At 34.8% G+C, this 15,778-nt stretch overlaps 3 protein-coding genes across 10 annotated transcripts; all 3 read right to left on the bottom strand.

The window, feature by feature from the left end:
* Positions 1-2,191: 2,191 nt before the first annotated feature.
* On the bottom strand, positions 2,192-5,297 carry LOC111793255 (ETHYLENE INSENSITIVE 3-like 3 protein). 4 transcript variants are annotated; one of them, XM_023675053.1, is made up of 3 exons: positions 4,849-5,297; positions 2,638-4,459; positions 2,192-2,498 (listed from the first exon to the last, which is right to left on the bottom strand). In XM_023675053.1, the coding sequence occupies exon 2, from the start codon at positions 4,432-4,434 to the stop codon at positions 2,638-2,640; it is 1,797 nt and encodes a 598-aa protein (XP_023530821.1). In that variant the 5' UTR covers positions 4,435-4,459; positions 4,849-5,297; the 3' UTR covers positions 2,192-2,498. The 4 variants fall into 4 exon arrangements, with proteins under 4 accessions (XP_023530821.1, XP_023530819.1, XP_023530818.1 ...); XM_023675051.1 differs by having other exon boundaries at positions 2,587-4,456; positions 4,849-5,296; XM_023675050.1 differs by having other exon boundaries at positions 2,587-4,459; positions 4,849-5,296.
* A 423-nt stretch (positions 5,298-5,720) lies between these two features.
* On the bottom strand, positions 5,721-9,619 carry LOC111792359 (pentatricopeptide repeat-containing protein At3g62890-like). Of its 4 annotated transcripts, none has more exons than XR_002814784.1 (3): positions 8,867-9,619; positions 6,028-8,399; positions 5,721-5,815 (listed from the first exon to the last, which is right to left on the bottom strand). XR_002814784.1 is itself a non-coding variant. In XM_023673765.1 (2 exons), the coding sequence occupies exons 1-2, from the start codon at positions 9,518-9,520 to the stop codon at positions 7,203-7,205; spliced, it is 1,851 nt and encodes a 616-aa protein (XP_023529533.1). In that variant the 5' UTR covers positions 9,521-9,619; the 3' UTR covers positions 5,913-7,202. The 4 variants fall into 4 exon arrangements, 1 of the variants encoding a protein (XP_023529533.1); XR_002814785.1 differs by lacking the exon at positions 5,721-5,815 and having other exon boundaries at positions 5,914-6,174; positions 6,306-8,399; XR_002814786.1 differs by lacking the exon at positions 5,721-5,815 and having other exon boundaries at positions 5,916-6,407; positions 6,924-8,399.
* A 254-nt stretch (positions 9,620-9,873) lies between these two features.
* LOC111793343 (beta-glucosidase 12-like) lies at positions 9,874-15,517 on the bottom strand. Of its 2 annotated transcripts, XM_023675185.1 has the most exons (12): positions 15,393-15,517; positions 14,237-14,391; positions 14,083-14,152; positions 12,867-12,925; positions 12,709-12,784; positions 12,544-12,621; positions 12,379-12,466; positions 12,041-12,296; positions 11,847-11,962; positions 10,529-10,881; positions 10,338-10,446; positions 9,874-10,255 (listed from the first exon to the last, which is right to left on the bottom strand). In XM_023675185.1, the coding sequence occupies exons 2-12, from the start codon at positions 14,387-14,389 to the stop codon at positions 10,087-10,089; spliced, it is 1,527 nt and encodes a 508-aa protein (XP_023530953.1). In that variant the 5' UTR covers positions 14,390-14,391; positions 15,393-15,517; the 3' UTR covers positions 9,874-10,086. The 2 variants fall into 2 exon arrangements, with proteins under 2 accessions (XP_023530953.1, XP_023530952.1); XM_023675184.1 differs by lacking the exon at positions 15,393-15,517 and having other exon boundaries at positions 14,237-15,205.
* Positions 15,518-15,778: the final 261 nt, after the last annotated feature.

Genomic DNA, 15,778 nt, shown 5'->3' on the forward strand with positions numbered 1-15,778 from the left:
AGAAGTCAAAATCCGAGGTGTATTTTACAAACTAAACTAATATTTCTATCTTTCACTAAATAAAAATAAAAATAAAATGTGAAAAAGAAAAAACAATAATTGACCATATTTCTATTTTCTTTAAAATTCAAAATTTAATTAGGAATATAGTCACTATCTTTAATATCAATAAAAAAATCATATGCTATACTTAAATAATTGCATTTTGTCCTTATATTATTTATTACCTAAATAAGAATGCAATTAACCATATATCAAAAAATTTGGAGGTGTTCATATAACTCTAGAATCCGATCAATCTAGACCGTCTAATTCAAAATATAAAAGTTAGGTTGGATTGGATTTTTTTCTATTTAATTTGGGTTGAATTTTTGGAAAATGGAAAATTTTGGGTCGGTGGTAGATTGACATTTTTTTTTTGTTAGGTCCCGACTAACTTGAAAATAGAGTGTTGGATCGGTTGAGCTCCATTTGAGTTGTTCGAGTCACCAACCCAACCAACTCAAACTTTCGGGTTGATCCAAAAGATTTCTCCAACTCAATCCAATGGTAAAATAAAAAAAAATATAACTTATAACATAAAATGAAGTTTAAAGTTAAAATCAGAAGAAACAAATAGAAAAATAAATAAATTTTATTTGCATTTTATTTGTGTTCTAAAATTTCAAATATTTTTTTAGCTTAAAATTTAAATAGATTTTATTTTTAATAATTTCCACAATTTTTTTTTTCATACGTGTATTTTAAATTCACTAAAAATAAATGATAATATATATTTTTAAAATTTTCAAAACAAAACTCCTCCGAATTTTAGTCAAACTCTATTGAATAAATTTGTTTAAAGTCAACACCCAAATGATATTTTGACCTTTAAAATATATTATTTTCTAATTAGCTAACATTTGTTTAAGGTAAATATCAAAAATAAAAAAAATCATTTGACTTAGATTATTAAAATAAAAGAAATTAGAAATTTATTTGGATAGTTGCTAATTTTTATAATGTCACAAATGAAGATATAGTTTCTATATTAATATAAATTGAGCAAATAGTATAGTTAATATCTAACGAAAAGAAAATTCAGACGTCCAATAATCTCGAGATCTCAACCAATATGAGCATAGTTCAACAGATATAACATATGTAACTTTAACTAAAATATTGGAATCTTCGTCTTTGTCTCTATAACAAACACAATAAATTTGCACAGAACATTATGATCAAATGGGTTTCAAAAAGATAGTCGATTCGCTCGATACTGGTTGAGTCAGTACTTATTAGGTCAATCAATTTTGATTCGACAATCTATTCAAGTTTCTCTCCTTTATACCCTAATTTGAAAAGAGAATTCCACAAGAAAGATTAAGCGTCGAACGAAGATTCAAACCTTCTACTCATAACCCATATAAACTCGAAATGTTTAGTCATTTGCAAATATATATCCATATTCATATAAACATTAGTTTTAGTCATCTATCTATGAAGATCACTAGAATGGGAGGGATGGTTGTGTGATTCATCATAGCTCTAGACATTCATGAAATTTGATTCTATAAATGGTCTAACCATGTAGTTATCACTTTCATCAGATTCCACAGAAGATGGATTCCTCTGCTGATTTCTTCCCTATTTTTCGAACAAGGCGGGAGAGAAGAACCAAGAAAAGCGTTTATGTGACGAAACATATGATCTAGAGATAACACCTAAACCGGATCGAAACTAGCTAGTAACTTTGCTATATTGACAGTTTAGAAGTAAGGGAGATGATAGATGTTACCAGGTGCAAATGATATGAAATCATCTCCGGCCCTGACACCGACACCGACCCCGACCCCGACCCCGACCCTGGCAGTTGCTTTGGTTCAACTGCACACACCTTTGACAGTCATATTCTCATCAATAATCACCTCGATTCTCTTTCTCAATCAAAATGTCTAATACGAACTTTTAGATGCACAACCGTAATTCGTCTGCCTGATCAAGAAAACGCGAATCCCTTGCATACTCTCTTGATGAAATAGAGATGGAAAAGTAGTTAGGTGAATAAAGAGACCATTGACTAAAACAGAGAAAACTAGACGTTTTTCTAATCCGTTACGAAAGGAAATGCATTCGGGTGAAACTCGGACGAGACTAGAAGAGTTCAAGAGCTGGATCCGTTATGAAAGGATATACGAAAGATTGACAAATGGATCATACAAAAAGGCTTTAGAGAATTGAACAACCAGAGATGCTAATCAGTATAAGACAATGATGCTGTTTTTAACATATGATCTACCAGAACATGAGAATAATGCCATGAATTCTCCTGCAAATCGACCAAAATACCGAAAAAAACGAACGTTATGCATAGAAAGTAGTCATTTTACTTGCAAAATCATATGACCTACAGTCCTGATGGCATTAGATAAGACCAAACAGGAACGTTTCTCAGCTGATCGGGTAAAAGAACCCTGTCGAGCGTAGACGTCGATGAGCTGCGTTCTTGCAGTCAATCCCTGGCATAGAAACTTTATTAGAATTGAAGCATCAGTATAGAATTAGTTCAGACAAAAGCAAACTACAACAGGAGGAATGGCACATTACAAGGAAGCATTTTGTAGAATCCAAGGCTCAGAATATACAGAATTAGCAAACCTAAGCTCCGAAGTATTGGATCAAATCATCGTCAACCAAGAAGTCATCGAACGAGCTTGAAACGTCGATTCCAAGATGGAACGGACTGTTAAATGCTCCATAATCTAATGAGAGACTATTGATTGGTGATCCAAACTGTGAATCAACAGGCCTATCTTGTTTGTTGTCGAACGTTTCTTTTATATAGTTGAAATCTCCTCCAATCGTCTCGTCGTTTCTATTTTGTGTTGGCACGTGTGCTCCTTCCTCCGATCTCAATTGAGGCTCGTTAACAAATTGAGAATGCTGTACATCATAGTTGGAAGTATATTCCACTGGTGGATTATAGATATCGTAAGCGTTTTCCTGTTGCACATCGACATTCTGCATAACGGGATACAACAAAGGCCTTCCATCAACATACATGCTCTGAGTGGAAATTATGTTGATATTATCCGTGGCACTCGTGGAGAACATGTCGAACTGGGGAGCTGGTACGTCTGATCGGACATCCATATCTTTCTCCAGTGGCCTCAAAGCTGTGACAGTATCCTTTTCTGGTAGGTTTCCTGGAATTTCATGTCTACCTAATGGTACATCAGAATGATTTATATCTAGATGAGTATTTCTTGGCTCGACGTTTAATTCTTCCTCGTTCAGTGTTTCATCGGCAGGTTTTGACCTGCCACCACGATGTCTTTTTCTCCGATGCTGTTCACCTTGCTCCTTTACTTGAGCAGGTTGAGGAGCATTGTTGCGTAGATTACTGGATGGCTCGGCATCCACCAATCGATTTCTCCTGTCATCTTTACGAGAAACTGACCCACCATCATCTGCAAGATCAACATCATAGTCACTGTCACTGCTAATGGCAGCTTGCTTTCCACCACGACCACCGACCGGTGTCTCTGTAATTTCAGATGCCCCATTATCGCTGCTCGGTTGTCGAATTAGAGATTCCTCTCGGCTTAAAACTCCCAACCATATTGCACTCTCCTTTGCTGTCATCTTGTCTTGTAAGCACTTCGACTGACGTACATGCCTCCTTATCTTTGCAATATCAGGAGACATATGTTTTATCACAGCCGTTAAGACCCCGACCTTCCACATCTTCTTCAAATCATGTGGCTTCTTATAAGGAGGACTAACGCCATGGGATAGCCCGAGTTTTTCCCACCAAGCTTCATTTCCAGAGGGCCACCAAGGTGGAGGGACCCCTTTTTCTAAAGGGTACTTCCGTTGAGGGGGATCACAATGTTGCATCAACGAAGACAAAAGAGACCCGAGTGTCGCATCCTGAAGATCTTGAAGAACGCTCTGTGAATTCCTATTTCCATTTCCATCTGTCTCTCCCTTAGCAAGACATTCTGCTTCATACTTGGCTATAGCCGCCGGTCCGTTCTTATCAAATTTAACCTTTTCTTTCCACCACGCTCGAATGTTATCAGAAGCACCGCTAACCGGTTTCCCCTTTTCTGGAATAATGCCATATACGAATCCCCGAGCTTTACATACTTCCATAAGTTTTAACATGTACTTGAGAATCCCATCTTGAGCTCTAGACATCTTCTTCCTCCTCGCCTGGTCAGACGTATGCTTTGGCTTCTGCTTCTCCGCAGCCTGTTGTGCCGCAATCTTCTGTCGTTCCTTAATCCTTTTAAGCTTGATCCTATCCTTCCACATACGCTTCTCCAAATCCTCGGGTTCGATTTCTTCATCACTAACATCTTTCTCTGCAATATTGTCACACCTTATATCATCAACTTCCATATCCGAACAATCTCCCAACGCATCATCAACCATCATAAGATTCTCCATTTAAGATCAGATATCTGTTTTACTGCTAGTAAGAGATCACAGAAAGAACGCAACAAACTCAGAATTTTATTGGCTATATCGATTCAATAAGCATTCTCCTACAAAATTTCAATCTGTAAACGCATCTCAATTAGCAGAATCAAACGTCCATCAATCAGAAAGACCCTTTAATCACATCAATCGATATCTCCAGCAGCCTCAAAAGATTAAACTATTACAAAGATGAAAAACAAAAATCGCGAAACAAGAACTTCCCAAATCTCAACAATCAGCAGATTAGAATTTCCATCAAATTACAGCCAAATCAACACGACCCAGATAAAAAAATCCAACAGATTCTCAACATACTCAGGAAAGAAACAGGAAAACAAACCGATTGAATCACAGGGCAAGTGGGAAAGTTCAAAATCTTACCAAATATCGAGTCCAATAGCGAAACCTAAGGATGAACAGACATAGAAATCGAAACCCCAGAAAGCGAAAATGGATTAACGAGAACAATAGGGTCTCATAAGCCCTTGAATGCTGGAAAGAAGGCGAGAACGAGCAGATGGGCGCAAAAGAAATGGAATAAGACGTGAAAAAGAGGGATTAAAGATGAAAAGGGTACAGAATTACTGGAAATCGGATGCAAATTGAGAGAGAAAAGGGGAGTGGGGAAGAACAAAACGAAAAGGGGTTTTAGAACAAAAAGAAGTAAATAGATCAAATGAACGAAAAAGGGAGGAGCGAGAGAGAGATTCTACGCAGCCAGATATGGATGAATGGTCAAGGAGCTGCGATTAAGTTGCCAACTTGTTTTTTTTTTTTCTCTTCATTTTCTTTTAACTCTCGAAGAACCCAAATTCTCAAGCTTTTTCATCAAATCAACAATCACATTGGGAAGAACAAAAAAAATAAAAAAAAAAAAAAAAATTATAAAACTTAAAATTGGTTTTATGGTAAAAATAAATAAAAAAGAAAAAAAAGTAGAACACGTCACACTCAGACCGGTAAATTATTTAGTGCCATGAATGAATTCCAGGTGTACTGCATTACATGATCTAATCATTTTATAGTAATAATAACATGTAATGAAAATAAGAAAATAATTTTCACATTTAGTGGGTGTTTGTGTTTTTTAAGAATATATAAACATTAATTTGTGAATTTAAAATGTGATTTGATGAGGTTAAATTAGTAATTGACTTTCAAATTTCATTTTAATTTGGCGACTATCCCTTTTGAACAATAATAACTTCATTGCAATAAATAAATGCGAAAGTGGAGAATTAAACCTTTGAGGGAATAGATGGTCAAGCACAGTCATAACAAATAATTTAATTCAATATTTGAGTCAGAGACTTGGAATACGAATTTAGCACCTAATAGCCCAACATCCCTGCACAACATGACCACATTGTCTATTTAACTTTTAAGACACGAAAAGCACTAATCATGATCTTCTTTTAGTAAAAAGCTTATAAAACAATTACAATAAGAGTAATAAGAGTAATGGAATTAGGAATGGTCTCAATTTCTTAAAATGAACTTTACTAAACAACCCAAACTTATTATGTGATAAAACTCAACAACGAAGGTACAATTTATCACCTTTATCACAATTGCGTAAAAGTAGAAAAGTGGATGGAGTAAAAGGAATACTTCCTTTCAACCATAGGGTGAGGCGCTAGTGAATACCATTCGATTTGTGCCATAATGATGGTCGAATTGCATGCAAACTAGTCCATACGTTCACAACTGTAAGAGAACAGGTTGATCAAGTTCTTTCATAAAAAAAAACGTTTTGTCATAATTCTATTTAAATAGGATGAGGGAGGAGTAGAGACCAAGGGAAGATTTGAACTCAACCTTTTCGTAGGATATAATACCTTAAATGTTTTCAGGCGGTGGATATGAAGGGATTTGTTTGATGCATTGTCTTAGACTTGAGATATTAATGGTAGAATAAGAAGATGTCGAGTTGTGTGCTTCTTCAGAGAGTTTAGTAGACATGTCGTATTTAATCAAGAGCGAGTCATACATACGAGTCCAAAATTTGTAATAAGCATAAACAGAGTCATCAGAGGTGGTTTAAACATAAACTATGAACAACCTATTGCATGTAAGACGTAAGATATACTAGAATGATTTTGAAGTTGTCAGCTATACTCATCTAGTTTTGTCTTATTTTGAAACTTAATGATGGTGGTTTAAACATAAAACAATAACGACAGTGAAACGGGCTTCCCGATGAGCGGGCGTTACATTCAAGCTCCCTCAACAACTTGTACAGCCATGAAAAAAAGATGAAATTCGCAGCAAGAGAAGAGAAGGCAACAGGATGAAGCGATGATGAATACTGAAAAATCTTATCATGTGATCTCAAAGAGGTAGCAGAAATCTGCTAACTATGCTTGATCCTTTAAATGCTAAGCTAATTCACATGAACAAATATGAAAAATGACTTTCTATTCAAATATTGGCAATGAAGTTGAGAGTTTATGTACCTGAACGATGAAGGCTTTCCCTGGAGTTTGATCCCCAAGAAAGAGGGAAATGGCAGCAGTTGACTGGACATCTAGGGGTAAAGCACGGTTTTGGTGTGGGCCGCGAGAGTGGTTCTAAATCGAGACAAATTCTGAATACTAAATAAGATCTCAAAATAATCGGGGTTAAGGTCGACCAGTGAGACGATGGGGGATAAGCTTCATCGTCGAGAGGAAAACAGTCCAGATCACCAGAGTTTGAAGGTGTAGCTATGCAGATTAGCAGATAAACAACAAACGCTACCAGTAATCGTTGCACGAACAAGCTCCATCTTTAAAGTGGTGATATCTAATTCTGTCCCTTACAACAATCTCCCTATCGTATACCTTGGAAATGAACTTTATAGCTAGATGACAATCTCCACATACTCTCAAGTTCTTCACAATGCGAATTGGAGTTTTAGGTGCGGTGTTCATCAACCCAAAGGCAATAGCCAACTTCTCACTGTGCTTCAACAGAGCTGTTTCTCTGTCCTCATTGTCATCGATATCCAGCAAAACTTCTCCGGATTCAGGGATGTAACCAGCCATCTTCAACTTGGTGGTCATCTCATCCAAGAACATATACAGCTCTTTAGTTTGAGGATGGGACCGATCACCTACGAGAAATTGATGGAACGTCCCGTTCAACTCGATGGAGCTGCAACCAGGAGTCTTCTTTTTCCCACTTACTGCAATCTTCTCCCTTAATGTCCTGGCTTCATTCCAATTCCCAGTCAAGGAATACATATTTGCTAATAAAACATGGCAACCCAGATGGTCAGAATCCAGCTCTCTAACAATTTTCCCAATTCTCTCTCCCATTTCAATATCCTTATGGGTTTTGCAAGCACTAAGCAATGCGCCCCAGATAGCTACATCTGGTGTCATAGGCATACTTGATATGATCTCTTCGGCTTCCTTCAAGCGTCCCGAACGTCCCAGTAGATCCACCATGCATCCATAATGCTCTAACTCAGGCTCGACTCCATAGCGACCAGCCATTGATTTAAAATAGCGTCTTCCTTCTTCAACTCTATTGCCATGACTGCAAGCATTTAACAAAGCAACAAATGTAACTTTGTTGGGAGAAACTTTTTCTACCTTCATTTGTTCAAAAACCTCAATTGCTTCCTTAGATTTCCCATGCATTGCAAACCCACCAATCATGGCATTCCAAGGCCAAACCTTCCGAATCGACATCCGTTCACTGTTGAAAAGCTTCGAGGCAAACTCTAACTCTCCACATTTTACATACATGTCAATGAGTCCGGCTAGCAACCGATCATTCAACGGTATCTCATTCTTTCGAATATAGACATGCATCCATCTTCCTTGGTCCAACGCCACAAGATTAGCACAGGCTGCAAGGGCACTGGCCAGTGTGTACTCATTTGGGTTCACCCCTTTTTGCAGCATCTTGTGGAAGATATCCAAAGCCTCCATGAAATGACCAACCTACGGATGAAGATCATATTTCAGCCTTTATGAAGCATAAATATCCCTGCTAGAACTAAACCCAACTCATATTACACTGAGTAATTGCTTACCATTTGATTTCCCCGCAGAGGCATGTTTGAGGAAACCAGACAGAAACATGCTTCTGTCCGCAAAGACAGTAAAAATGGCTTCTCATTATGGCATAGCGTATACCGTAGGAGCATAGTATTACTGTGCCAAGAAGTAATTAAAATCATAGAGCGTTAATGGTTTGCTAAAATCCCAAACATTGTGACCATCAAGTTCCTACACTGTGGTTGTATTTTATCTAGTTTCACGACTAATTTACAGCCACAAACTCCAATATGAACATATCTCAATTGGTCAAGACAGAAATCCGAAGTGAAAAGACAGAACTTATAACTTATCCTTTTAATTAAAAAGCTAAAAAAAAACTGAATGCAGTTGTGTTTTTATCAAATTACCTGGACACATCCAGCAATCATTGTTGTCCACGACACAACATCTCTTTCAGGCATTTCATCAAACAGTTCCCGAGCATCATCCATTTTCCCCAATTTCGCATACCCACTAAGCATGATATTCCACGAGTACATATCTCTAATTGTGCTCCAATCAAACACCTTTCTAGCATACCCAACAAACCCCAAATTCACATACATCCCAATCAACGCATTCATCACAAACAAATTATTCTCCAAACCAAGTTTAACAGCATGAACACGAACTTGCTCCCCTTCCAAAACCCCAACAGCATTGCCACACCCCTTGAAGGCAAATGCAAAAGAATACTGATTGGGCACTAACCTTCCATCGCGGATCAGAGAACGAAACCTCGTGAAGGAATCTGCAGAGGAAGTGGCTGAAATCGCGTGGGCTTTGATGATGGTGTTGTAGAGGAAGAGATCTGGTTGGGGAAAATGATCGAACACCATTTGGGCATAAGAAATGGAAGCAAATCTTGAGAAGGAAAGAAGTTTGAGGAGTTTATTAGTGGCAATTGGGTGTAGAACAAGACCAGTAGTGATCAGTTGAGCATGGGTTTGTTTGATTTGGTGGATTGATTTGCAGAAATCGAGCAAAAAGAAGAGCTTAGAGGTGAAATCGTATCGTATCATTTTTCTAAAGGCCCGGACTTACTGAAGAAGCTTGAAGAACAGTCCCCTAAGAGCAGCAATGGCGGCCCTGCATTTCGCCATGTTGAGTTCAATATTTGTTTTGACGTTCTAAATAAATATGANACGTTTTTTTTTTTTTTTTTTTTTTTACTTTTATTTTACAATTTATATTATTTATTAAAAAAATTCTTTAATATTTTTTTATAAATTAGATAAAAATAAAATAAAATAGTTAACCAACTTAAATTTTTTAAATAATTAGATATATAAATATATATTTAGTGTCTCGACACATCTTTCGAATTTTTCAGAGCTCCATTTTATCAACATCGATATTTTGATGATCGAGCATGTTGAAAAATGAAATTATTAGAAAGCTTTTTGAGCGGTTAATAGCTCATCTTCTTCACTAAAAGAGTAGTAGTTCGAGTTTTTCATAGCTCCATTTTATCAACATCGATATTTTGTTGATCGAGCATGTTGAAGAATGAAATTATTAGAAAGCTTTTTGAGCGGTTAATAGCTCATCTTCTTCACTAAAAGAGTAGTAGCCATAGTCAGCAGCTCTAACGTTTGAGGAAAGTCTCGAACCAGTGAGCTGACGTTTTAGGGTATCTTTTCATCCCATCTTTATAGTCAACAAAGTTGATGCCAAATCTGACTGTATAGCCATCCGCCCATTCGAAGTTATCCAACAACGACCAAGCAAAATACCCTTTGACTCTCGAGCCACCCCTTCACAAATTTGCACCATTTTTGTTAGCGATAGTACATAAACGGGGAAAAATGAGAGAGATTTGAGCTGAGAAAGGCTTACTCGATGGCTTTGTGTAGGAAATAGAGATGAGCTCGATGGTAATCGATTCTAAAGTTGTCTATAAGTGCTTCCTTTAGGGAGAGAGTGGCATTGTTAAACTCGTCAACTCCAAAAAAAAAAAAAAAAAAAGCATTTTGGATGTAGTTCTTATCTTAAGCAAAACTTATATGAAAATCTCGTCGTTAACGTACCGTTTTCTGTGATGTAGATGACGGGATTGTTGTACTTTGCTTTTATATATAGAAGCGCATCGTGAATGCCTCTAGGGTAAACTGCGAGCCAAGGGGAAGCGGCAATTGGGCCAATGGGAACTCCGTTGCGCTTGGTTGAGAGAATGGTACGAGCATCGGAGAAGTAGGTTGCACGATTAGCATTGGGGGGTGGGGTGTATTGGGCGTAATTGGTAGTGTAGTAGTTGAATCCAAGAAAATCGAACGACCCTTTCACTAACTCGGATTGTTCTTTTGTGAAGTTTGGGAGTCTCTTCCCTACGAGAGATTTCATGCTCTTTGGATAATCTCCAAACGTCAATGGATTCATGAACCTGCATATCAAGAACAAACTTAATAATAATATTATTATGAGGTTTTTGTTTTTTCGAGAATCGGTCAATGATTTATATGTATATATATATATATCATATATATACAATATATACATACATATATATATATACATATATATATCATATATATACAATATATACATACATATATATATCATATATATACATACATATATATACATACAATATATATATACATACAATATATATACATATATATATATATATGATTCAAATCAAAATGATTATAGTATATAAATGGGTGACATATATAATGACAACCCAAATGTCAAATTAATTATTGCAAATAGTCATGTCATATTTTTTAAATTATAAATTACAAAATATGACAAATAAAATAAAACAAAACAAAATTCAAAATTATTGGGAAACCCCATCACCAAATTTTATAACATATTACCTCAAATATTTGTCTTTTCTAAATATTTATTTATTTCACTTTCATAAAAACAATATATTAAGAAAATATTCAACATTTGAGGAACCTTAGAATAAAAAAATAAATAAATAAAATGCAAATAAAATAACAATCAAAGTCTAAAAAAATTAAATTAATTAAAATATCCCTGATTTTTGCAATTTATTTCCCAATTAATTTCAATAATATTCTTATATTTTAAAAATATATTAAAAAAATAAATTTAATTTTTAACATTAATATCCTCAAAAAAAAATTTAAAAGTATTTTTATTTAATTTTTTTTTTAAAAGTTAAAAAGGCATTAATGAAAATTTGGAAGTTTAAGGCTATTTTTTAAACAAATATTAATGTTTTCTATAAGATTTTTACTTTTTTATATTTAAAAAAAAAATAAGTGTATTATTAAATTTAAAAAATATTTTAAAGCAAATTAGAAAGATTATAAATATTTTTATTAATTTAATTATTTAAAATAATAATAATAATAATAATAATAATCTTACCAGCCAAGCATGAAATCAAGAGCTCTATAAGCAGCTTTGCGCTGTTTTCTTGCATTTGAAACAGGAACAAACCAGTGTGACACTAACGTTATTCCTATCAAACCCTTCTGAGATTTCTGCAAATAATTTTAATTATAAATATTTATATAATATTTATATATATATATATATATATATATAACAAAATATAAGACCTGATATTTTTCCCGATAAAGCTCGACGGCGGCGGCGTGAGCAAGAATTTGATAGTGAGCGACCCGATACGGCTCGGTAGCAGCGTCGCCGCCGCTGCAACTCAAATTCTGCCACCACGAGCATCGACTTGGGGCAAGTATGCCCAACGCATATCCGCCCATGCTGTAAGACCACGGCTCGTTCAAGCTGATCCAATGCTTCACTCGATCTCCGAACTCTTTGAAGCAAACTTCAGCATAGTCCTTAAAATCATCTCTGTTACGTTCAAATCATTCGATATAATTATTTAAATAACATTACATTCTTTAAAAAAAAATTTAAAAAAATGATGACTTACACAATACGAGGACTCAAGAAACCTCCGTATTCGTCTTCTAAGGCTTGGGGAAGATCCCAATGGAAGAGTGTAATATAAGGCTCGATTCCTGTATTTCATATCTATAATGGGTTAGAATCACTTTTGTTATCTCGAAAGCTACTAACAGTGGAATGACCCGAGAACCTTTAGCTAGTAGCTCGTTTATGAGGTTGTTGTAGTATTGAATTCCTTTATGGTTTACTCCTCCGCTCAGCTTTCCTTCTGTCGGAATAAAACGGTCAAAATCAGGTATGGATTGAGTCAAAAAACGCTAATCGAGTAATATTTATTTTATAAAAAAAGACTTACTTGGGAGGATTCTAGACCAAGAAATTGAAAATCTATAAGCATCTAAATTCATCTTCTTCATAATCCCTACATCTTCCTGTTAAACCATAATTAATTAATTAATTAATTAGCTAATTAATATATATATATATATATTTTAATGGTCACGTGCACTTTACCTTATAGCGATGGTATGCATCATTGGCTATATCTCCACTACTCCCATCTTTAATTTTGCCTGCCATTAATCCCAATATGTATTAATATATTATTTATGAAAAATGATTAGTAACCTATAAAAAAATTAATAATATAATAAAAAATAATTTTTCGGTTTAATGTTTTTTTAATAGAACGAGTGACTCGTGTTAGAGTTTTTATGGGTTGACTATAGACTAGTCAAATAGGCTCGGGGTTCATTAAATGCACCGGCTCAGATCAATTCGAGTCTATTAAATTAAGGCACCTTGATTGTTGTGATCGATGACTGAGCACGATATGGAATGGTTAACTATTCTCACCACGTGCATTTCTAGAGATTACTCAAATCAAGAACGCACTAATTCGACTACTATAGGAATTGGACTGTCGATGGGGCTAATGTTATGGGTTGACCCATGACGGGTCAAATAAGCTAGGGCCTACAAAGACCCATCAAATTCATTGCCTTGGATCAATCTGAACCTAGTGATTATCGACTATATGAACCCGGATTAAGGATCGAGCATGACACGAAAGGATACACATCACATCATATAAGTTCAGCTAGTTTATCGAGACAATATGACACAGATTTAGGAAGAAAGATGTAATTATAGAGGATCGACGTCACATCAGTTCAGTGGTCCCACGTGTTTTTTTTGTATTGACTTAAATGGGTCTACTTGGACAATTCATAATAATTCTTAATTTCAAACGTTTTATTTTATATATAAAATAATGTTTCAAATTTGAATCCGTCTCTTATATTATAATATAGATTAAGTAGAATATTAGAAAATAAGATTTCTTTGACTTTGACTTTGACTGATATCATGTCGAGATCTATACAAAAACTATATAGTTTATGAATACTTTTTAACTTTTATATTTGTTACAGATATATTCTAAAAAAATTAATTTTTTAAATTTTGTAATTATTTTTTATTTACAGAGGTCGGAAAATTCAAATTTTCATATGTTCATTTTTTTTTCTAAAGAAAAGGAAGACATCGATAAAATCGATGAAACGGAAGTGACTCGAAGGAGACGACGAATGACGGGTTTCGCCTTATAAGGAGGTGTTATCAAGTCTATGAAACTTCATACCCTCTAAACGAAAATAAAGAAATTTAAAGTTAGAACGGGATAAGATTATGACGATTACATTGAATAATTATCGAGGAAAAACAAGACCTGGGTATTTATGTGTGAACGTATCCCAAATACTCGGTCCTCGACCATCTGTATTAGCAGCACCTTCATACTAAGAATCAAAAAACAAATTAAACAAACAAACAAACAACTCGAACACTCTAACAATGCCAGCAAATCATTAGCTCAAACTCACTTGGTAAGCGGACGAAGCTGTCCCAAACACGAACCCTTGTGGGAAACAACTTCTATTCAAGGTGAACTCAACGCCATGGCTAGGGTTTCCACTAGCACGAACAAGAACAAGAACACGAAGAACGAGAAGAACGAGAAGAACGAGTTTTCCCATGGCTAGGGTTTTGTTTTACACATAAAACACACCACAAAAAAGACAGCTTTATAACGGGGAAGAAGAACCAATGATCAAATGTGAAGGATTCCACTTTTGACAGCCTTGTCTTTGTTCTTTGCTTTCGACAACGACAAAAACCAGACAAACCCACTGATGATGATGTCTAAATTTAGTGGGAAACCTTTTTTTTTTTTTAATTTTTTTAATTTTTTAAAATTTTTTTTTTTTACCTAAATGGATAAATATATCTCCTATTGTGTCTATAGATGGGTTTTGTGTGCCGGTTAAGAAAATGTAATTACTTAAAATACCGGGTTAAACCGTAGTTTACATTTGAAGGGTGTTTGACACGCAGCTCGAGTTAAGTCGGTACATGTGAAAGATGAAAGCTTGTCAAATTTCATGTCAATTGGACACGAGACGAACGTTCCACAAGACCATAAAGTTTGTAGATGTCAAAGATGAAAGCTTATCAAGTTTGATATTAATTGGACAACTATAGAATCATTCACTAAAATGACGTAAAAGTCTCTTACTTGGTGTCAGTTTTCCACAACCCGAGATATATTTTGATCTAAAAGATATGGTTGTCTGTGGCGGGGCACCAATCTTTCACCGATTTTGCTAAACTTCTCGAATACAAATTATTTCCGAATTTTGTCTTTTAGAAAGAAAAATAAGAAATCCTTTTCTAGCTTGAGTAAATTTTTAGTATTTTAATATTTAATTATTATAAAGTTTGAAATTCTTCTGGTTGTTTCTATTTTGGAATTTGCCTTTAAGTCCTCAATTTCATTTAATTTATATTATTGACCTTTGACCAAGTCCAAACAATAATTAAGAAACAAAACCCTAATATATTTATATATATATATATATAATAGAGTTAATATAACACATGCAGAAGCAATTTGGATATTAGACAGTCTTTAGAACATCAATTATAGTAAATAACTAGCATGTTCATAAGTATTAAAATTCAAGGGGTTTGAGTACTAACCTTTTGTAGTTCAGATTCCTTTTTCTTTACGAATCGGTTTCGAACCACTACTAGTGTCTTCTCTACTATTCTTCGGCCTTAGAACGAGATTGTGGAATTCGGTGAGGGACTAAACGAAGGATGGATTTAGTATAGTTTGTGATAAGTTACATGTCCCTTAATCACTCTATTTATAGAGTCATATTTGCATGTACATGCAAATTTGAAATCACCAAATGTTGACATTCAAATTTGTGGAGTTTATTTGGCAAGCATGCAAGTTTGGTTGAACCAAATTTTGACACCTCAAAGTTAAGTGAAGTCAACATTTTGACTTTCTTCATTTAATTCAACAATTAATTTGAATAATTAATTTCAAATTAAAGTAATATTAAATGATTAATTAA

Source organism: Cucurbita pepo, chromosome LG04 (genome assembly GCF_002806865.2).
Source record: "Cucurbita pepo subsp. pepo cultivar mu-cu-16 chromosome LG04, ASM280686v2, whole genome shotgun sequence".
Lineage (NCBI taxonomy): Eukaryota > Viridiplantae > Streptophyta > Magnoliopsida > Cucurbitales > Cucurbitaceae > Cucurbita > Cucurbita pepo.